At 44.3% G+C, this 22,498-nt stretch overlaps 1 protein-coding gene across 6 annotated transcripts in view; it reads left to right on the forward strand.

The window, feature by feature from the left end:
- Positions 1-21,706, forward strand: part of elmo1 (engulfment and cell motility 1 (ced-12 homolog, C. elegans)) — a 92,577-nt gene extending 70,871 nt beyond the window's left edge. For all 6 annotated transcript variants that reach the window (XM_047604450.1, XM_047604451.1, XM_047604449.1 and 3 more), the window contains 6 exons: positions 9,878-10,041; positions 12,931-13,043; positions 16,287-16,394; positions 16,659-16,741; positions 19,142-19,219; positions 20,123-21,706. In XM_047604450.1, coding sequence (XP_047460406.1) covers positions 9,878-10,041; positions 12,931-13,043; positions 16,287-16,394; positions 16,659-16,741; positions 19,142-19,219; positions 20,123-20,323 — 747 coding nt within the window. In that variant the 3' untranslated portion in view covers positions 20,324-21,706. The remainder of the gene's footprint in view (positions 1-9,877; positions 10,042-12,930; positions 13,044-16,286; positions 16,395-16,658; positions 16,742-19,141; positions 19,220-20,122) is intronic.
- The last annotated feature ends 792 nt before the right edge of the window (positions 21,707-22,498 follow it).

Genomic DNA, 22,498 nt, shown 5'->3' on the forward strand with positions numbered 1-22,498 from the left:
CTGTGATCGTGGCGTGTGTCCAATCAGGGCATAAGCCCGGAGATCAACATAAGCGAAGCAGAGCTGCCTGGCTGATGCTCTTAGAGTCACAGAGGGAGGGAGGAAGACAAATAGAGAGAGACACAGAAAAATATAGTAAACAGGAGATGGGTGAAGTTTAATAGCGTGGAAGCTGTTTTTTTAAGATATATATATTTATATATATAAATGAAGGAGAACGTGCTAAGAGACAGCAGGACGACTGAAGGAACGAAGCGCCAAAACGGGAAAGGAGTGAAAAGGCAGAAGGAGGTGGTGCACGAGCTGTGTTGACAGACGAGTCTTCCCTTATTGTGGCTAACGCTAAAGCTAACTGCCCACTGCTCTTCCGAGGAGCCATCTGCTCCCTTCCATCCTCGCATCCACCCTTCCGTCCTTCTTCCACCCGTCTCCCGTCGAGCGCTAAAAACTCCTTCTTTGGCAAAAACCCGCCGAGGATTCAGCAGTCATTGTGGAGAGTGTCACACCACGCTTGGAACCATGGAGGTGACATGTAAGTACAGAGGATGGAAATGAGAAAGAGGTTTTCAATTAGCATGGATGGATGGAGCGAGGGGAGGCGGTAGTACGGGAGGAAGAGGCACTGTTTGTGTTGTTGCCTGGTTGCGGAGGAGGAGAGGGAGGGGGATGGGGAGGGGGAGGACGGGGAGAGAGAGAGAGAGAGAGGGAGTAGCAGGGAGAAGAAAAGGCAGAGGAGAGACGGGGAAGATGGGACGGGGCAGAGCAGAAGAGAAGGAGGGAGGACAGATGGAGCCACGTAGACCCGGTGAGGCGTAAGCAGGTTAGACCCTGATCTCGGGCTTTTCATTAACACACATACTCAGCCGCACAAATATAATCTGCTAGATTACAGTTTCACTGTCTCACGAATGCACATCCTCTTTTCACCCACCCCCCCTCCATTACACCCCAGGCATCATCCGTCTCCCAGCGTTGTGTGTGTGTGTGTGTGTGTGTGTGTGTGTGTCTGGTGGAGGCTGGGCTTTGTTGTTGTGAATGGGATTACTCCACATCACCAACACCCACTGTTTGTCACCAGAGGAATTCAATGCCACTACTACTGCTCTCCTCTGCTCCACGCTGCCTCTGTCAGCCTTGGATGAGCTACTGCCAGTGTTTCAGCCGGAGGGGTTTGACACAGGATTAGAGCGAGGTCAGCCCCAGACTGTAGAGCAGGAGTCTGTGAAATGCTGCCAGCACCTGATTCAATTGTTTTGGACTAAACACACTAATGCTGCGTTCACATACTGTCCTGTTCAACCTGGAAAGCGGGCTTCAGTCACCAGCTCGCCTAGTCAACTGGGATTAATCAGTGAAATTTAAAACAATAGACTCATGAACAATTTTGCCAATTAATTGCATATTTCTCTTTTTATACCAGGATGTTTGCTCCATTAATGATTAGTTAGTGATATGTTAAACTTTACATTTAACACGAGGAAGACGATCATTTAGCATGAACCTCCAGCCAGAGAGTGGTTAGCCCACCTTAGCAGACTGGAAAAGACTGGAAGCTGTTTTTTATTCAAACAAAAACTGAGGCGTGAAAACAACCTATTGTGGAGTTACCAAGGTATCAGACTGTTTCTCAGTGCAGCACCAGGGTTCATGCTAACTGTGCTGTGGATCTAGGCTTGTAATGACCAGATTTGATGTTATCAGTCTGCTAATCTAACTCGCAACAAAATGGACAAACAATGACATGACATTGAGTTCTGGACCTGATAAAGAGTCTTTTGTCTGTGTTTGTCAGCGTCCTGTGAAACGTGGTTTTAAGCAAGAGACCTTGAACTTGATCAGCACCTCAGTTAAATGAAGAAAATACCTTTTCTTTTCTTTTCTTTTTTCATTGTTGTTTGACGTTTCTGGTCCTGCCTGCTGTGATATGTAGGAGAGTAGATAATCTGCTTTGTTCAGCCATGTTAAAGACTGGTCTGTCCAGTGTGGGATTATTCACATGCCAATCCTCAATCCTCCGCTGCTGCAGCAGCTGATCGGGCCTCTCGTCAACCCCCATAAATCAGTTATTATGTGGAAGAATATGAAGACGTGGCGTTCAGCTGGCATTCTCGGGTTTTACTTAAGGCTGCAGATCATTTAATGAGGCTTAATGCAAATCAATGCAAATGATTTCTGGCCCTGACTCTTTAGCAGGAGGACAGTCCCTCTCCACTTTGCCAGAAGGTTAACACGCATGCCTACGTGATTAATGAAATGGGTGGCTGCGCGTCGAGTCAGAAGTGATGTGACAATAATAATGTGGGCGCAGGTGCCAAAGGTTTTTTTGGGTAGGTGCCATGTTTGGATTCCAGGAAGCAGCTTGGGGTGGTTGGTAAAAGCGCCGCGTGCGCTGCCATATGCCGAAGACGGCGACCGCTGCTGTCCTGCTTTGCATGAATCGGTGGATCTTTCAGGACACCGTGAACCCGCACCTCCCCCCCACCCCTCTCCCGCCATGAGACCTGCTGTTTACTTATTTCATGCTTGCTTCATCTACCTCACCGACCATCTAGATGTTTATTCTCCTTCAGTGTGTTTACACAGCCTTTTTTTTTTTGTCTTCCTCTGTCTTTTGTGCTCCTTCTTTTTCTCCTCCTCATTCCCTTTTTTTCAAAACCCTTCCCACCCCCCCATCTCTATTGTTGAATTCAGACAGGCTATTTATATCTTTCCGCCTGGCTGCCTCACCTCCCACTCCCTTAACAAGGTTTGCTTTATTGTTTTTGCACACGTGTAAGCACACTCGGACAGTGCGCGAGTGTGTATTTGTGTGTGCGCCACCGCACCAAATTGGTGTATTTGTGTTTGAGCCCTTGCAGGGGTGTGTGAGATTTTTATGAGTGCGTTTGTCTGTGGGATTTTGCTTTCTTATGGTTTGTGTATGGGTTAGTAGCATGTCTAAAGTGTGACTGCTCAGCTGTGCCGTTTTTTTTTTTTTTAATCAGTGCATTCGTTTTTCATGAGCGTGCGCCTAAGGGGGAGATCTCTGATCTCAGGCAGCGCTTGCCCACTCACATCGAGCGCACAAAAGCTAAGCTCACTAATCAGACCAGAGAGATCATCAGTCATTAGCATCAAACCGTCAGAGCTGCACAAGCGGAGACGTAGAGCTAACATTTAGTTTTGCTGTGTATCAGGATAATGATGCCGTTGTCTCGTCTCCACAACCACTCACTGGAAGTCAGCAGGGGAAAAGAGACAAGTAAACTCAAGTTTTCTTGTCTTTTGATCTAGTTATTTGTCTATCAGTTCATTTATTTAGGGCTGTGTTTGTGTGCATTTCTCTCGAGCGCCTTGTTTTGTGCACAGCAGCAATCCTCTGTATGTACTCTCTCTCTCTCGCGGATGAAAAGTCTGCACAAACCCTCTTGTGTGTGGGAGTGACTTATTGTGAATACACGCTGGGATATAGCTGCCCAAGGCCTTGTCATTAGCTTCACATAATAATCTTGTTTTGATGTATTGCTGCTCAGATCAGTGATTGATTCGGAGCACTACTTCTGTCTGTGAGATGATGCATGTGAGGATGGGAGGGAAACACTGACGCCTGAAACCAAACGCGGGCGCAGTACAAGGAACTGCGCAGAATTAGGAGCAGCAGTTTTGCGAAAGTGTTTGCATGATGCGGTGAACTTTCCTGAAACTCCTATTGTTTATTATAAAATCAGGGTTCCTTTTTACCCAAGTCATGCTGTCACGTGAAACCATGTTGGCAAAATTGCAAAAATTCTGCGTAGTACAAATTCATTCATTCATTTTTCTTTAGTCAGCCACCATAAACTTCCCATCAGTCCCCAGTTCTCAATGCATCCTGTAGATAAGCACTCCTATAGCTTGTGCAGCTCAAAAAATGGCCTCCATCTGCAAAATCCTGAACCTGCACTCTCTGTGTAAAAGCCCTACAACTTACCTATCCGGTAGCTGTCTGCATTATTCATACCTCGGTCAGTCTACCCGGCAATGATGTGTAACATAGCGTTCTTAGGTGTTGTGTTTGTCCCCGATTCATTATCTCATATAATTAAGTAATGCCCGATTTTCCTGTCCTTGAATGGATGCTTAATCACGACCAATTTACTCATCCCTCCGGGACAATTAATGCAAAATGTTCCGATTTCCTGCAACAACAGTGTCATATTAAAACTGCTGTACGCGAGCCAAGGTCAGCGCTTGGCTTTTATCAGCATTTCTTCGGTAGACACGCGGTAAGTGGCACTTTTTCCCGGGCAACTTTCCTCTCCAGTCATCCATATGGGCTGCTTTGCACCTCGCATGGGGCCAGCCGTTGAGAAAAAACAAAAAAAAGAGCTCCTCTGACACTTTGTCTCGGCATGCAGCACTCCCGCTAAATATGGCAACAGCAACAGCCGGTGTCGACCCTTCATCACTGGTGTGGAAGGGAGAATAGATTTGATGCAGGGAGGTGTCCAGATGTCGCTTGTGTGCATGTCAACTACTAGCAGAGGCCACGTTTACCTCCTGGTCGACTAGTTGTGTGTGTTGTCCTGCTGTATAATCCCTGCAAGAGAAGGAATAAATGAGTATACGTGCGGTATAGGTGTGCACATTGAGACCGTATGGCTACTGTACGGTGTTTGCGTCTCTGTGGTGCAGTAATCCTGTCAAATAGGTCCCTAAGGCTTTCACTAAGAGAGACCAGAGCCGCTTTTCACCGCACTTCAAAGTTAAATTCACCCGTTGTGACTGTATTGTATTTTATTGAAATATCCAGATACGGTGGATCTTTACATTAGAGCCGCGGGGGGTAGAATCGTAATTGGAATTTAAATGGATGAAAGTAGCGCCTTTCTGCGTTTTTGCTCTCCGCAGGCTTAAAATAGAACCACGGCCACGGTTTTTAGGAGGACCTAAAAAGAAAAGCCGAGTATACTAAATATAAACTCAGAGTCTGTTGTGCAACCATCTCATTTGACAGTTCCTGCTACAAAAATGGTCAACCAAGCAAACAAGAGCATTACGACAGTGATTTTTGTCAGTATCACCAAACAAACAGTGATGAAGTTTGCCCCCGTGTCAACACCTTAAAGATGTCTGAACCTTCCTTTCGTACCTCGTCTCTGTAACCATCACGCCCACGTCACCGACAGCAGCTGACATGTAGAGCTGCACTGAGTGTGGTTTCGGCTTTTTTTTCTTTTCTTTTTTTTGGTATTTCAGTCCAGTGGGAAGCATTTGAAGTAACACACTCTGCCAGGACCAAAGCAAATCCACCGTCGCCTGTCAGACGGGGATCTGCGTTTTGTTGTGCCTCCCCGAAACGTCCCCTCGCACAGACTGCAGGGGTGAGGGAGAGGAAAAAGCTGGCACAGTTGGCATTGTTGGCATAGATTTGTGTCACTATCATTTCGCAAACAGAAACCGGAGGGAAACGATGTCCGCGCGCACAGGCGGGGCTCATCGAATTATTAATTTGGTACGCTCTTTTAGCAGCAGGCCCAATAAAACTGTGCCGTATTTATTTGCACAGCTTTTTGCGCTTGAATTTATCATGGTTCAACAGTATCTTTTAATTGTGTTTCAGGCATAAATCTGCGGCCTCAACTTTGCTCATGATTCATCCCTGTCAGCTTCTCAAAGCCATTTTGTCTAATTTTAATACTAACAGTGCCAGCCTCCCCTCTAAGAGACAAGCTTCCTTTCATGTCCATCAGCGTGGCACCGTTGTATTTTTAATTACGGTTAGCTCTGAAGGATGTAATTATTAAGTGAACATGGGACATAGTGGCAGGAAGTAGAAATATAATAAGCATTTTGACAATAGGGGAACGGATTCCCTGTTCGTCTGACGCGGACATGTGTAGCTTTTGTACACACATGCTCGCGTATGTTCATGCATGTTTTATCTATTTCTGTCCCATTATCACCATGTGAGGGGGACATTTTGATTGCTTTCAGGGAGTTATCAGTGAAGTCATTATTCTGTGATTACCGGCTTATTTTCTTTCGCCCGCCGAAAGTGTCTTCAGTCCAGGACAGAGCCTGAGTGGCGGCCTAAGCATTTGACTGGCAGCTGGTAAATGATGTAATTACTGTCCTCTTAGGTAAATGGAGCAGCGGCAACAGTTGATTGGCCAGTGAGGAGGGGGGGGGACAATTTGTTACGGCTGATGCGCCGTCGATGATGGATGGCGGTGCAACTCCAGGAGAAAGGAGCTGCCCAAGTGTCCCCGTTTGAGGAGAGGCGGAAGGGGAAGTGGCGGACGAGTCAGTAGCCAGTTTGTCATTACATGTGCTTGATGGCTCTCGGGACAGCGTTTAATTACTTTTGCTGACTCTTGCTCCGCTGTCTAACTTCAGTCCGAGAGAATGATTGCCTGTTGTCTCGAAGAGATTAGGGAGAGTGAGAGTGGATGGAAAGAAAGACGGAAAGACAGATACGCGAGCTGGGACCTGTAACCCCCCCTCGGATCAACATATCCGACTAAATGGAAAGAAGAACCTAAACGTGTCCTGAGTTTAGCCTGCAAAGTTTGTTCCAGCCGCTGACGTCATCTCACCTCTGCCAAGGTGCTCTCAGAGCAATCAGCGCGTAACAGAGAGGGATGAAGATAAAATATTCATGGTGCCCACCCCCCACCCACCACCACACCCCCCGCCCTGTTGTGAGAGAACCATGTGTTCATATTAAATGTGATGAATATTCTCTGTGTTAATTAGCATGAGAGCAGCCACATGGGCCAACAGAATTGTTTTCCTGCCGGAGACATGACTGCAAACAAGGCATATTAATGAACATTCCCCAGAGACGGCTGTGCTGAGACACCAGAGCTGGTTTGTCTCTGGAGATTGGGATTAGATTAGAAAGCAAACTGCTGCTGCTGACGACGGGATCTGCCTTTGAAAAGAAAAAAACAAAAACAAAAGTGGAAGTTTCCTGCTGTTTTTAAGATTTCAAGAAGCGATTTGAGGGTTTATTTTTGTTTACTTGCAGTGTACTCCAAATCCCAGCTAAATGTAATCAGATCTCGGTCTTTGTTGTACTCTGTGATTTCCTTTATTTTTAAATAGTTTCTTAATGGGATAATGTTCCTCCTAGGCGCGCTGACACACCATTTGGAATCTTAATGGGAAAATAAATGAATTTTAGACCTAATTATCAGTAGTATGTGCGTATGTGCGAAAATTTATGACAGGCAACTTCATGAAGTTGTGATTAAAACTACGGGGCAGGAGTAATGAATCTCCCGTTGCACGATTGCAAGCTGCGGCTTCATCCATTTGGCTGTGCATTTTTTTTTTTTTTTTTTTTTTCTTTTGCTCGAACAGGAGGAGGAGGAGGCTGAGGTGACGGGCTGAAACTCAGTACCCGGGGGGTTGTAAATCTGCTGTTAGCTGGACACCTGTTTCCTCCCCGTGAAAATATGGTTCATATATTGCAGGGACTAATTACGGATGGGGTCGGAAAATTGAGACGACACCCAACATTAAGAGTTTTTGTTCAAAGTGTTTGGCCGGTGAGGAGTGAAAGCATCGACCCCCGCGCTGTAGTGGATGGACGTTTTTGTGCTGTGATTTTGGATACTGTACAGAATAAGAGTAAAAGAACAGAGCGGGAGATGATACATTTATAAATGTGTATAATTTCTGTGCCACAGCCCCTAGAGTCCTCTCACCCTCCCTGTACCATCCTGTATTGTTCTGGCCAAAGAGGGAGCTGGTTTTTAAAGAGTCCGTGCTGTCAGAAATATTTAGAAACGTCATATAATGAGGTTAATGCTTCACGCACACGATGTTTATCTAAGCCCAGTACAGAGCTTCCTTTCAAACATCCAAGATCCTGATCTGATTCTGTCAAAGGGAATTATAAGGACGGGCTCAGTCAGCTCTGCTTTGCATCAAATTCAGTGCCACTTAGATTTGGATCACACCGGAGAAGACCACATGGGCCCTGATGTGGGCGTGCATCCGAGCTTTGTAAATAAATCATATTACAAGTGTCGCACATCAAAGACTCGAGTGCAAGTTGTTCTTAAAACATGCCGACTAAGGAATCTAATGACTCTTGCGCCCGATGGGCACATTTTCAAAGTTTTCTTAGCGTCGCTGACCTAAATTTACGACCACCGGACGCCGTTGTCTGTCCAGCGACGACTTCCTGAAAGGGATCTGTGAGCCCACGCCACAACTTAATGCATCTTGAGGTTTTCTTTTCATTTGTTGCGGGAGATTTATGCCCTGCGTGTTTTATTTTCAGAAACCCAAATCTTCTATTTTTAATGCTCTCACCCCAGGCTTAGTCTGACTAGTGCGGGTCCAGAGGTTATCAAGTTGATGAGTAATCGCCTTGCAGCAGAAACCAGCAGCAAGAGCGACGTTGCATAAGACTTAGTTTGGGGTCTTGGCCGGGTTTTGGCAGGGTTGTTCAGGGTGAGGAGCCCAGATGTATAGGGCAGGAGAACATTTATAGCAATTATAAACAAAGTCCAAAAAGGCCTCTATTTTTTATTTATTTTTTTTTTTTTTGGTGAATCAATGACCAGATACGTGCTTCAAAAGCATCAGCCTAAATTCTCATTGTTGCATCAAAATGGAATGGAAATACATGTTTGTCCTCGAGCATTTGACGAAGCAATGAAAAGGGAAAGTACAATAGAGAACAGAAGGGAAGACGGTCTATTTCTTCCTGTCACCTCAGTGTGATTTGATCCAGTGAATCAGCATCTGCACAGCCAGAGGCGCTCGCTAATAAGGCTGATCCATAATCATGGCTGCTTGTCACTTCTATCATATCATCTGCGCTGCCAGAAAAGAAAAAACAAAAATGTTAAGCACTCAATTTTTTTTACAGACAAATACTGCACACGATGTCTCGGTAGGATTTGTAGTCCCACTTCAACCTAGGGTCTGCAAGCTACTCTCTGTTTTGAGGTGATGTTCTGTTCGGGGGGGAAAAAAATAAAAAAATCCACACATTAGGAATTATGTTTGCTCTCAGACAATCCCCTTATGTGCTGACTGAATACCTCCTCAAATAAAGAATATATCTTTGGGATGTATTAGCATTCAAACCCTAACTATGCGGAATGCAAATCTCTTGTCAAGAGTAAAAAGCTAAATGGAACCAGCTGTCGTGGAGTATTTCAGCTTAGGACTAATTTTCTGGAGGCTTGAGTGTCTAAGCAGTAGGATGAAGGGATTTCATACTTTAGAAGAAATCTGCACTTTATTAACTGTGTAAGAAAGGCCTAGTGATTCTGTCATAAAGATGTGAGGGTTCTTCTCCATTGCGCATTTCAGAGAGTTTAAGTTGTGAAGTTGAGGTTCTGAGGTTTGTCTGGTCACTGATTTCAGGGAACAAAGATCCAAAGTCTCCAATTTTTCCGTCTATGTTAGCTATATTTTTAGTACGATCTGTGTGTGTGTGTCTGCACAGTAAAGCATGTGCTCCAATCTAAGTGATCCAGAAATGCTTGATGTGTATATTGCTTTCTTTTGTATTGTTAACTCTGCTGAAGACCCTTTCAGTGGGATTCATGACTCATGTGTCATGCTTCTGCAGCCACTGCCAGATTAATGTTAGGCCTTTAGCTGGGGACATGTTATAGGCAAGTTCTCTCATGCACTTCCCTATGGCCCGGTAGTGAGACATAGTCGGTATTGAATTGTTCGGCGGTTTCTCTTTTAGGACTCTGTATGTGAGATTGGTTCCTGTTCTGAGAGAAAAAGAAAAAAAGACGACATCAATCCAACTAGGAGCAGAACATTGTCTGGGATAATCTGACCCCCAAAATAGACAGAGGTGTCGGTTTTGACTTCCTGCGTGTGCCAGCGATGACCTCACCTTTCTCTCCTTCCATCTCTCTGTTCTGCCGCACAGGTAATGCAGGTGGTGAGGGAGCAGATCATGCGAGCGCTCACTGTCAAGCCTAATTCCCTGGACCAGTTCAAGAGTCGCCTGCAGAACCTGAGCTACACAGAGATCCTGAAGATACGCCAGTCTGAGAGGATGAATCAGGAAGACTTCCAGTCCCGGCCCATCTTGTAAGTGATGCAGTCAAGATGTCGCCCCGGTTTCAAAAGCCAAAAATGCGATTGCATGTGTTTGTCAAAGGCTTGAGAATAATCAAAAGTTAGACACTTTATTTCAGTTTTTAAACTCTACCTGGTCAGGTATTAGGTCCCAAAATGAGGACATCATTTGCATCTACAAAAAGCTGTGGGGATTAATACGCCTTTAATTGCTCCCCTTTTCTCCTCTACATTTGTCAACTAAATGTTAGCAACTGGCCTAAAGCGGGCTGCACCTGTGCTTTCCTCTCGTGATTGAAAATATGCATCAGATTCAGACTGTCTGCAAATGGCATTCCCAGTGAATACTCCATTAACGACCCTCCAGCTCATTAGGCATAAAGAGGCTCCTCTGTAATAGATCATTCATCGAACGGTCATGGATGCAGGTCCTGTAATGCAGAACATTGTTTTGTCCTGCCTGAATTTAATGGAGTAGGTAGCACTATTGAAAAATCGTTTCAAAGATGGAGCTCGTCCCTTTGAACAGTAATCAATGTTGAGCCAAGGGCTTATTGAATCGATATTGAAAGGGTAGAAACCACACTTTCGCAGGCAGTTGCGAGGAGAATGTAGATTGAAAGTGAAGGAAGTGGCACAAAATGTTCCCAAAAACATGGAGGTTATTAAAAAAAAAGACTAGTATTGTTAGTATAAAGACACAGTTTTGAGATGGATTTATGATATTAACACCTAAACTAGTTTATTATTATTATTTTTACCGGAAATTATGTGTGTTACAGTGGTTTTTAGTAGCTGTGGTCCGTATTGTTATAGCTTAATCCAACACCCGGTCTGAAGCTGTTAGCAAAATGTATTCTATTCCACTGAGAAGTCGAGTCTCTCTTCAACAATGTGAGACTACCGAGCCTGGAATTTTCCACTAATCAATACTATACTATCATGACTTGTTAACATAATGAGCTAAGCCTGACTGCAAATTTTAAAGAATCACCGCATTGCTTACAATTTTTCTGCTTTCTGTAGAAGTAGAGAATGACTTGAGAATTCAAAAAATTGTATGGCCTCCATGTCTGTGTCCGTCTTTTGAGTCTGAGCTGAACCTTTATTTTGACCCCTGTTGACAGAATTTGGATGGATTTGCTTTTTTTTTTAATTTTTGCCAAAAAACAAAACCATCTTGGTTTCTGAGCTGGAGGATATCGCTCCTGTGTTTGTGGACTTTTTTGGTTCAAAAGACAAAGCGATTCATTTTGGCCACAGTAGTTGCCTGATTTTAGCTGTTAGCTTCTCCTCTGCTAACATAGAAGCGTGCGATCGGGAATTCACGTGGGGACTGAATAGGCTCTCAGCCAATTGCGGGGAACCTGACAGAGTCGACGTGTAATATGCGGCGTCGTGATTAGCTCAGCAGCAATGGGGGCGGGTCCTACTGTGTACAGGAGGCTTAGATTGACAGGTCTCGGCTAGTGAGGTGCTGTGTGTGTGAAACAGTGCGCTGTAGAGACAGGTCCTGTATCAGTGAATGAGTGAAGTGCTGCCTGAAAGATAATTTATCCCTTTACTAAAGAAAATTGAAGTTAATGTGTATTTAAACAAATTTTAATGTGTGGGGGAAAATTAAAAGAAAATATATATAAAAAAATGTCTAAACAACCAAGGATTTTGCGACCCCCCCTGCAGTACCTCCGCAGACCCCCTGTTGAAGACCTATGGTGTAAATCAATTCAGAACTGCTGAATATACATTTATGTGAAAATGCTAATACGCTGTTAAATTTTATAGCACCACCTCAGAAAATTAAGATGAAAAATGGCTCAACTTAATTCATTATTGATTCATTTTTCACCTTTCCTTGGCAATATTTCAGTTCCCACAAGGCTTGGGTCTGACTTAATTCATCATTTAAACACCTGACGCCAACCTGAGTGAGCGCTTAAACCTACCAGAACAAGACTTTAATTGTCTGAGATTTTATGCATTTGCCTGAATGCATCTATTTAAATAGAAGCTAAATTCCCGAGAAGGCAAAGTAGCAAACTCACCCAAAACTTTCAGACATAAGCACAGTCTCAGCTGCTTCTAGCTCAGGCAGAAGAATGAGCTAGACGCGTGAAGTGGTAACACAGAGCCATCATCATCCCTCCTTCGCACAGCGAGCCACGCCTTTCCCACTAGCTGTTTCTTTAGAGATGTCAGAGTGAATGTCTGACCACAGATCAGTGTAATGACTGGAATCACCAATGAGGCAAACGCACGGACAAGGGAGGGCGGACGGGCAGGGAGACTAGAGCCTGAAGGAGACGGAAGACGGGAAAGGAGGACGAAAATGCGACCAAGAAAACCGGCTTCGGGGGGAAAAACAAGAAAATGTTAAATATCCCCAGACTTCATACATCTACAATACCTCCAGGTCTGTTAAACGCAAGGATACGTCCAGAATAGAAAAAGAATAAAGGGTAAATTGGATGAGAAAAAGTCTATAACGGCGATGGGGAGCAGCACAGCTCAGGCAGATAGTATACATAATTCATGTTGACTAGTGCTGCGCGCTTGGAATTCGTATGCAAGACAGACACACGTACATGAAGGAGCATGAATAAATGACAGCAAGCAGAAGCTGGAGCAGCACAGATGCCCACTGATCATCCTCGGGAGATGACATGTTTCTTAGCGCACATGTGTGGAAATGGTGTGTGTGGTGATTCTGCCAGTCAGAAGAAAACCGTACACTGTTAGATAACCTGGTGGAAAATAAAATAATTCACTTCTTTTTTATCTGGTCTTACAGTATCCCGCTGCCAGTGGCTTTTCACACTGGTCGTGTGTAGTTAATAGAATTAAGTTAATTCTCTTAAACCTATAATATGTGTTTGTTTGTTTGTTTTTTTTGTTCTGCAGGGAGCTGAGGGAAAAGATCCAGCCAGAGATCATGGAGCTGATCAAACAGCAGAGGCTCAACAGGTTGTGTGAAGGAACCTGCTTCAGGAAAATCAGCAGTCGCAGGAGGCAAGGTGAGACTGGCGCAGGATTCACCCACATGCACTTGCTGTATGTGCACACAGAAAAGTGACTTTGCATTGACTTCACTGCAGATCAGATCACAGCCACACAGGGACTGAAACACACATCTCCCTCTGCTCCCTCCACAAGAACTTTCCTTCTGTGTCCTCCCTCCGTTTGTTCTTAGTCTCATTCCATTTCTTTTTTTAATGAAAATCCCACAGGAGATATTTTATCAGGGGATCTCTGTGGCGCTCTGGACTGCTGCATATCCTCTATCGTGATCACTCGCTCAGACTTTCCTTCCTCTCAGAGGCTTTGAGGCAGATGCATATAGTGACATGCTGATTCTCTTAATACATTCATTAATACTGTGCACGCCTGTCTGTCTGGCTTTAGGTACGTGCACTCTGGCGTTTTTTTTTTTCCTTTTCCGATGCATACGCAGATACACGGCGTACAAATGCGCATCTTTTATGCACCTGTCGAGATATATTTTAGAGAAAGTTTTGAATGGAGAACAGACTGCGCTAAGTTCAGGCTCTGCTGCATGGAGGGTGCGGTGACAATGACAAAGCAGTGTATTAACTACTGAGAGATGACATAAGCCAGATGTTATGGCTGGAACATTAAGGAGATATCAATTATCAAGTTGTTAAATACATCTGGTAGAAACTGCACGATAAAGGTCACACATACAGTGCATTGTTTCGCCTTAACCTAGTTTGTGTATTCATGGCGCAGAGAAGAGAGGAAACGGGATGTAAATTTAAAATCCTGCCATCGCACTCAGATCGTGCTTCTTTCCACCGGTTCGGTTCATCCTATTTCACGACAGAGAAAGCGTGCAGGGCATCAGAGATGGAAAGGGGGAGTAGCAGCGTTTAGCCTGTATAATATACTGTTCCTCGGTCACAGAGGATTTAATCAGCTTGAGACCTGATCCCTTCACTCCCCTGCCCTCCCTCTTGTACTCTCGATCACCCTTCTCTGTCATATTTGCATCAGTCCGTATGTATAAATGCACAAAAAAAAAAAAAAAAGAAAAAGGAAAAGACTCAGGTTGTGCTTTGGTTTGCTCTTACTGCATTACTGTCATCTTCTGCCCTGCAGGAACTGTACTTTTCAATAAATCAAATCAGGCTGCGCAAATCCTGATGGTGTTTTCTCCTTGCGCCGATGTGTTCTGACATTTTAAAGCCTGATTGGCCTTGGCAGCTGTCATCCACATGTTGTCAGCGCCGGGTTACAGTAGCGAAGGAGTTTGAAAATAAATAAATAAATGTGGCGGGGTGGAAGGAAAAGGGTTCCGAGCTGAAAAGATTGTGCCGGACAGATGCTCAGGTGGAAACCTTGGGCCAGATCGAGTGTCTGATCGTTGCTTGTGGTCGACTGGTTTCTGCTTGTCTTTTGTGTTGCGAGTGGCCTCCTGTTAACGTGTCGCCATTCAGGAGCGCTAAACACGCGCACAGTGTGTCAAGCAGTGCTGTAGCCCTGCTGTTTTCAATGTAGTGCGCTAGCCTGTAGGGTTATATGGGCTTTAATCTGCTACTAACTGTAGCCAAGCCATCTGCCTGCTACAGGCTTGCTGTAGCTATCTTTGCCTCTGAGAAGACGCCGTTCCTCCCCAGTGCTTCCGCAGCATCTTTCCTATCTGGCACACTCTTCACTTTTTGTCTTTTTTTGTGCTTTCTTTTGTATTCTTCTCATTGTGCCCGTGTGAATTTCTACTTCATATGCTTTTTTTTTTTTCATCTTCATCTGTCCCCCTTGCCCACCACCTATACATCAGTCCCCGCTCTCATCTCGGTGCCTTTGTTCTCCTACTGTTTCTTAAAATATATGCACGCATTAAAATGTGAAGAGCACTTTTTATTGCACACCTTAAGCAGGCTGAAAAACAAGAGGATTAAATTTAATACACTCCTGAGGTTCAAGTGATGAGATGTGTTACATCATTTTGTTCTCTTTTTTTTCAGCATTGCTTAGACAAATATTCCCAATCCTTATTAGTTCCATTTGTTAACTATCTGCCTAATGCTGTGTCTCTTTGGTTTGCCGCTCCCACTCCATCTTGTATGACTATTTCAAAGTCGCCCAGCCTGCAGGGACGCAAGTACCTACATCAAATATTAATTTAGCTGACTCCAGCGCCGATGAATCTTTTCTCTGCTCTCCATGCTGCCCATTACAAGGGTGCCTCTTTCTAAAAGCTCAGTGCTTGTAAAGTCTTTTAAGTGCAGAATACTGCAGGTAACATCACTTGGGTGTCAGCGAGGTGTACTTTGTATAAACGCTGCAAACGCAAAAGGGAGAAATCCAGCCTGGTTGTATTTATTATTTATTACCCGCCAACTGTCTGGGTGCTGAATCAATTATAGTTCAAGTAAGAATGAAATATAAAAGATGAAAGGGAGCATCTCCGAGCAAAAGGAAGAGCATATGCTCTCTGTGCAGACACACTTGCACATCCAAATCTGTCGCTGTAGCAGTTAAGCCGAGCAGTTTCACGGGGTCCCGGCTACTCAGAAGCACTGCACAGATCTCGCACAGATCACACAGACGTGAACCGGTGGCGCTCTGCACCGGCTTGGCACCACCAACTGTCTGTCTTCCGCAATTAAGAGTTGGACTGTGCACGCGCCAGCCGGATCCTCCCAAACGCCGGCAGCTCAGCTCGGCGCCCGACTCTGTGGGAAGCCGCCGGAGAACACCGGGCCAGCTGCAGAGGTGGACCGTGGAGACAACTGGTAGCTGCAGGCCTCCGTCTTCTAGGCGGAGGAAGCATTTTGACTCTTGCGGTGGACCTGCTAAGGACCTTGACCTGGAATTATTGTCCTCTTTGAAAAGAGCACTTTACGAGATCACTTTTTCTTTTACCGTTTTTATGAGAGGAAAAAAAAAAAAAAACTAGCGTCCTTGTTTGATCTTGACTCAAGTGTGTATATTGCTGTTGAATCATTTTTAAAATGATGAAGGCCGACTGTCTGTTTTGTTGCCCGCTAAGAAGATCCCTCCCTCTTGGAGAGAATTATGGCCCATCTGTGGATATTCCTCAAGGCGGATTTTTGTTTTTTTGTTTTTTTTTCTCGAGGATTTTTTTTTTTTTGCCACGCTAATTCTCTCTCCTCCTGATGACTCATGCAAATCCATACCCATATGATGCCTTTTGCCAGCCGCTGTTTATTTCATAACTCAGCTAAATCTGTCTCTTACGCCCTGCTGTCCTCCTTCCTTCTCACTGTTTCTTGCAGATAAGTTTTGGTACTGCCGCCTGTCCCCGAATCATAAAGTCCTGCACTATGGAGATCTGGAGGAGAGCCCTCAGGGCGAGGTGCCACACGACTCTTTACAGGACAAACGTGAGTGTCCACTGAAATTACTGATGGTCTTTACTCTGTGTGAAGGCATGCATAGCAGCAAAATACCTTATGGGCAGTGGCAGTTTTTGCTGTTTATAGTCGGCGTTAACGTCAGCTTTGTTTGCCGATGTTTTGCGGTGACAGATCTGGGGAGGATTTTCAGTATTAATTACTCAGACGAAGCAGACGGGCATCTGGGATGACACAGTTGTTGCAGGGATACTATTATCATTGTGTGTGCTCAATCCTGTCCTCTCTCTGCAGTGCCTGTGGCTGATATCAAAGCTGTTATCACCGGCAAAGACTGTCCTCACATGAAGGAGAAGGGAGCCCTGAAGCAAAACAAGGTGTGTATGTGCGCGTGTGGACGGGTGGGTGTGTATCCAGGCGAGAGAAAATGTGCTTCCGTGCGCGCGAGGGGTTGCATAACGTGATGTCGGTTACATAATTTTGCTTTGGGAAATAACACAATAACTCGCATCTCAGTGCTGTGCGCATGGTGAGATGTATCCATCAGCAGCGGTGCGCGGAAATAAACCGCCGTCCTCGCGATTGCAGGCAAAAGTCACGCAAGAGCCGCCCGGACCGTGCCGACGTCTTCGCTTGCTGCTTAGCCGTGATGGTGACACATGGGCATGCCCTCCGCGCCGCCTTAACTGGAATGAAAGAGCCATCTTGTCAGCATCTGTGTACACATCAGGCCTTCCCCTCCTGTACTTTTCCTCCTCTGCAAACCTTCGGCCCCCACCCACGGGACTCTGATATATTGGATGTTGGATAAATAGCCTTGAAGATAAAGGAGCACACCTCCTCCCCGCTTCGTCTCCTTTATTACCCTGTCGATAAGCGCAGGTCCGGGGCGAATGACCTGAGGGGGGTCGGCGCGCCGTCTAGGAGGCATGTCCCGGCCCTGTGAATGAGAACATAAGCACATTTCATTACTCACCGTTACAAGGCCGACCAAAGTCACCTCTGCAGACTTGAGAGCGTTTGTGGGACACTGAGAACAGTGGGACAATAGAGAAGTCGCAGTATAAGAGATTCTTCCACATATGCACACACTTAGCAGCTATGGATCGCTTTCATTATGTAATTTTTTTTGTTCTTAATTCATCACCTAAGTGTGATATATCCCCTCCTTTCGGATGCCTCAAAACGTGTCATTTAGAAAACAGGTGCGCCGACCTGGAAGAGCAGTTTGCACGTCGCCTCTGCCGCATTTTGCAGCTCATTTCTGAGGCGGGCCTTTTAGCTCCATGGGCAGGTTGTGTCAGACGCGGCCACGCAAATGACTGGAGGATTGCGCGGTTAATCGCGTGTCCTTGGGCGTTTAAGTCGCGGCTTGCCCGATTCATGTGGAAAATCCCGAGCATCTAGAAAGCAGGTGCGGATTTGTGCAGCCGTATTAAAACAAGGCCGCGGACGGAGAGAGAGAAAATTAAATTAACCACAGTTTCACATAAATTGCAGCGACGGCAGGCACAGCACCGCGAAAGGGGGGGCCACACTTAATTAGTCCATAAAAAGAATAAAAGTGTGCTGTCCGATGAGCACCATACTGTATTAAAAAATGTAAAATCGTTAATGCGCTGTGGGGATTCATCCATTCAGCTGGGTCATTTATAATATATTGAGCATGTTGCTCGGTTTTAGCCGTGCTATGACTCTGTGGATGTCAGTCCATTCACCACTTTGTTCATGACAAATATCTCAACAACTGCTTTCACTAATACCAACAAGAATGGCTTAAATTATTCCAGACTTTCACATTTTAGATGTATTTGGTTTCCATCTTGGTAACTAACATGCTTCATTAAGATGGCAACTATGGCATACATGCTTTACATCCGTCTGTTAGGACTGTAATCATAAGCTTGTTAGCATACTGACATTAGCCGTTTATTTAGAAATATTTACAGATCTGCTGAGCCTACTGCCTCGTGCAGATTTTTTTATACGCCCACTAGTGCAGGATGAGACATGAGCATTTTGAAATCATTTTCCAAGACATTAAAACCACTGAGAATTCCCACAGCGGATTTTTTATTTATTTTTTTTTAAATGCCATTGTCGGCTAGACGTGACACATAAAACACTTCATCGTCAAATCTTATTTCATCTGGACTTTAAAGTCGCCTCTCAAAGCTCGGTGTGTTTGTTTCAGGATCACTGCGTACAGTGTTTTGTTCCCCGTACCTTCTGATCTGAGACAAATCTCACCACTGAAGTGTGTGTGTTTTTTTGTTTTTTTTTAAGCTCTCCCTCACAAAATGTACCTAGGCTGCAGTCCCAGTCTCTGACTGCGCAATTACCTGCTGCTTTGGTAAACCAGACGCCAATTTCACGCAGATTGCAAACACACATTTAATGGATTGCTTTCTTGTATACAAATCTGGCGGCGTCCCTGTTCTGTCCTCACACTGCCTCTAATTACAACGGGCCACACTGAATTTTGAGGGAAATATACCTGGAATCATATCAGTCATTTCCCAGCCACCCGCGCTCCAGACAGCATCTAATATGTCGCAGCTACCTGATGACGTACAGTAACAGATTGTGAGATTGTGATGAGATGTGAGGCGCCATTTTCGTTTATGTCTCACCCGTTATTCCTCTCTTCTTCTTGCACGCTTTTCTCTTTTACATTCCACCACCTCCACTCTGTCACTGTCTGCAACTCCTGCTCTGTGTTTGCACCATTCCCCCTCCCTCCTCTTGCTCTGCGTTTCACTCTTTCCTCTCTCCAGGAGGTGTTGGAGCTGGCCTTCTCTGTCCTCTACGAGTCGGACGAGTACTTAAACTTTATCGCTCCTGACAAGCACGAGGTAAGCCAACAGTAGCCGACCCTGCGGTGGTTGATCTTGTCAGACAGAATGAATGTGATCGTACCACAAAGAGAACGGTCCCTCTGTACATTCTGCTTATAATATACCATATATCTTCTGTACATATGCTCTACTGTATATAAGTCTTAAGAGACTGAAGACTGTGGAAAATATGGGTGGAATCTGTTTGATGTGATAATCCTGTATCTCAATATACATTGTGAAATAGTAGAGGTTCTTGAAAATGAAGAAATAAATATCAAATGTTTTCCTTCTCATTTTGGAGTACCAGACTCAGAAACAGAAAGACTCCTGGTCTATGAATGATGTAGAAGAAGAATTTACTTTGTTGGTATCACAACAACCTATTTGCGCTGAGCTTGGGGTGAACATCCTCCGCACTTTACATCGACATGTCCCACTTAACTCGACTTAACTTTGCTTTGTTCCAAAATACTTTAGAGCAGTTCTGCTTATAAATAACTAATACCTATAATCTCTGGAGTTTGGCAAACACAAGAACAATGTTTTCCGTCGCTTGAAGACTTTAACTGCGAGTAATTCACATTGTTATCTCCGTGCTTGACTCCAGAAACTCTTTTTGAACTGTTTTTTTTTTTTTTTAAACATAGAACTTTGTATTTAGGACAAGAGAGAAGAGCGTGTTCCTGCTCTATCTCTCCTGAGAGTCATGAGAGTACACAAACTTTCCTCCCTATGCAGTTAGATTCTTTCGTACCTGCGTATCTCTAATGCAGGTCTGTATGCCGTCAACAGGTTCCTTTGAGTTTTTAGACATGCTACGCCCAAATGTAGACTTTAGCTTTGAGTTTGTGCGTTCTCTTTCCTCCCTCCAGCTCTGATTTTGTTTTCACTGTAAATCTTTCCTCCGTCTCTGTGCAGTACTGCGTGTGGACTGACGGTCTAAACGCCCTCCTGGGTAAGGAGATGACCAGCGACTACACCAAATCCGACATGGACACCCTGCTCTCCATGGAGATGAAGCTCCGCCTCTTGGATCTAGAGAACATCCAGATTCCCGAGGCCCCGCCCCCGATTCCCAAAGAACCAAGCAACTATGACTTTGTTTACGACTGTAATTAGACGTACAACCCCACAAGCCCAACCCAAACAAACCCCGCACCTACTGTATTCACTGGACCAATCCCCTTTTCTTATAAACTGGAACATGAATAAATAAAAACCATATAATATAAAGAAAAAAAAATGAACTGTGATTGAAAGAAAAAGGAATTGCTGAACTATTCTCCTCTTGCTTCTGGCTTGACCTTTATGAGAGGGATAATCGTGCGTGTTAACATGAAACGTTGCACTTGAGGGACTTGGGGGTCGATGCAGAGTCATCAGGTTGCCATGGAGAAGAGAAACCAGGATGTGTGTGTTTGGCCTGTCGTTGGTCGTCCTGCGTCTTCTTCCTCACTCTCTTCCTCTGTCTGATGTTTCAAAAACATTTGCTTCTTCTTCTCCTTCTTCTTCTTCCTCTTCTTCTCGGCGGAGGCGCTCGCTGTCATTTTGCTTCAAGATTGTTATAGACAAATGCTTAGAAATTCCATTTGATCCCGCTTCCTTATTGTCCTATTTTTTATTTTATTTTTTTTTATTATTGTTATTATTTCATTATTTTTTTCTCAGGGCTCTTGTGGGGAGGGGTGATGGATGCAGGGATCAGGATGCAGCGGTTGTGTAGTTCAGGAGAAGGGAGGGAAGAGGGTGTTTTTTTTTTGTTTTTTGACCTTTTTTTTTTTTTTTTGGTCAACTTCCCATTAGTATTTCCTGTCACATTCCCTCTTACAGTATCTGTGGCAGCTAAATGTTTCCCCGATAGCCTGAAATGCATTTCTAAAACGAGTATTTCTTAAAAATATGTCCTGCTTCACATAAACTGAAGACTGTTAGAATAAGTCCATCCTCGAAATCTAGGCACTGTACTACAGAGAAACAAAAAAAAGCCTCTCTTTTGAATATCAATGTTATTATCCCACTGCTTATTGCTTATTGCACACACCTACATAGCGGCTTTGCCATTTAAAAAAAAAAAAAAAAAAAAAACAACTGTAAAACACCACCGTTGTGACACAGTCACACACTCGTCTTTCCCTGCTGTACTCAACATTCCTAAGCAATATTTGAGCTTTTTTTTGTGTGTTTATCATTTGTGAGATGGTCATAATTTAGTGATATTAAAATTGTGAAACTGCCAGGTAGTCTGTATTACAACAATATAAGTTAGTGCTCGATCAAGGGAAGTTGACTTTTCATTGTGTGTTCAGGACTGTGTGGCCACAGAATTGAGAGTTTATGTATTTTTTTAAGTTAAAAACAGATCATGGTTGTTATTTCTATTATGATTTATATATTTTTCCCCCCTCCTATTTAATGCCTTCAATTGTTTTGTTTTCTTTCTTTAGGATTTTTCAAAGCCCCTCAAAACTGCTGTTTACATTAAAGATATAAGAAATGTAATAACTTTATACAGCTCCTCTCTTCATTCATAAAGAAGAAACACTTAGAGTGTGAAGGTATTTTGTCACCGGTGTATGACCTCGAAAGAACTGGAAATAAACAAATAAATAAAAGTTTAAAAAAAAGTAAGAAGCACAAAACTGTCACATAGTTTAGCTTCAACTATTACATTACATACATTGATAGTGTGGATATACAGTACAGTATGTGGTGTACCACTGTTACTATACTGACATTTATATGCGTAACAAATCTTAAGGTTAAAGGATGCCCAAGTAGTCAACACAATCATTCACCACTGCCACTTTTTCCTCTGTATACGGTAAATGTCGATATTTAACATGCTCATGTGTGCAATCTGAAACTATCACATTCATTTCACATTTCTTAGCATTTGAATTCCAACCTTTATTCATCATGAGAAAAATCAGTTATGGAAAACAACATCCGTCCTTTCTTTGACTTTGGACTGATCTTGTTTTCAAACTGAATATTTTCAGCCTGGCTTTGTGTGCGAGTGTCCTTGGTTTTGCAGCCTTGGTTTTTCTATTACATGCCTGGCTGTGTCATTTCCCTAAACACAGGTCATAGCCGTCCCTTACCCCTCAGTGTGTGACACCATTTCCCACCTGGCGGCCTCTTGGTGGATCCTCCACCCGTACCGACAACCTCCACCGAGCTCCTTCCTTGTGGGGAAGAGCGTTCGCTCACACATGGATGCTGACGCCCCGCGCTCGTTAGAAACGGAAGCCCGTGCCTGTCAGCATCTGTCTCGCACTCTCTTGGGCAAAGGAG

Source organism: Mugil cephalus, chromosome 14 (genome assembly GCF_022458985.1).
Source record: "Mugil cephalus isolate CIBA_MC_2020 chromosome 14, CIBA_Mcephalus_1.1, whole genome shotgun sequence".
Taxonomy (NCBI): domain Eukaryota; kingdom Metazoa; phylum Chordata; class Actinopteri; order Mugiliformes; family Mugilidae; genus Mugil; species Mugil cephalus.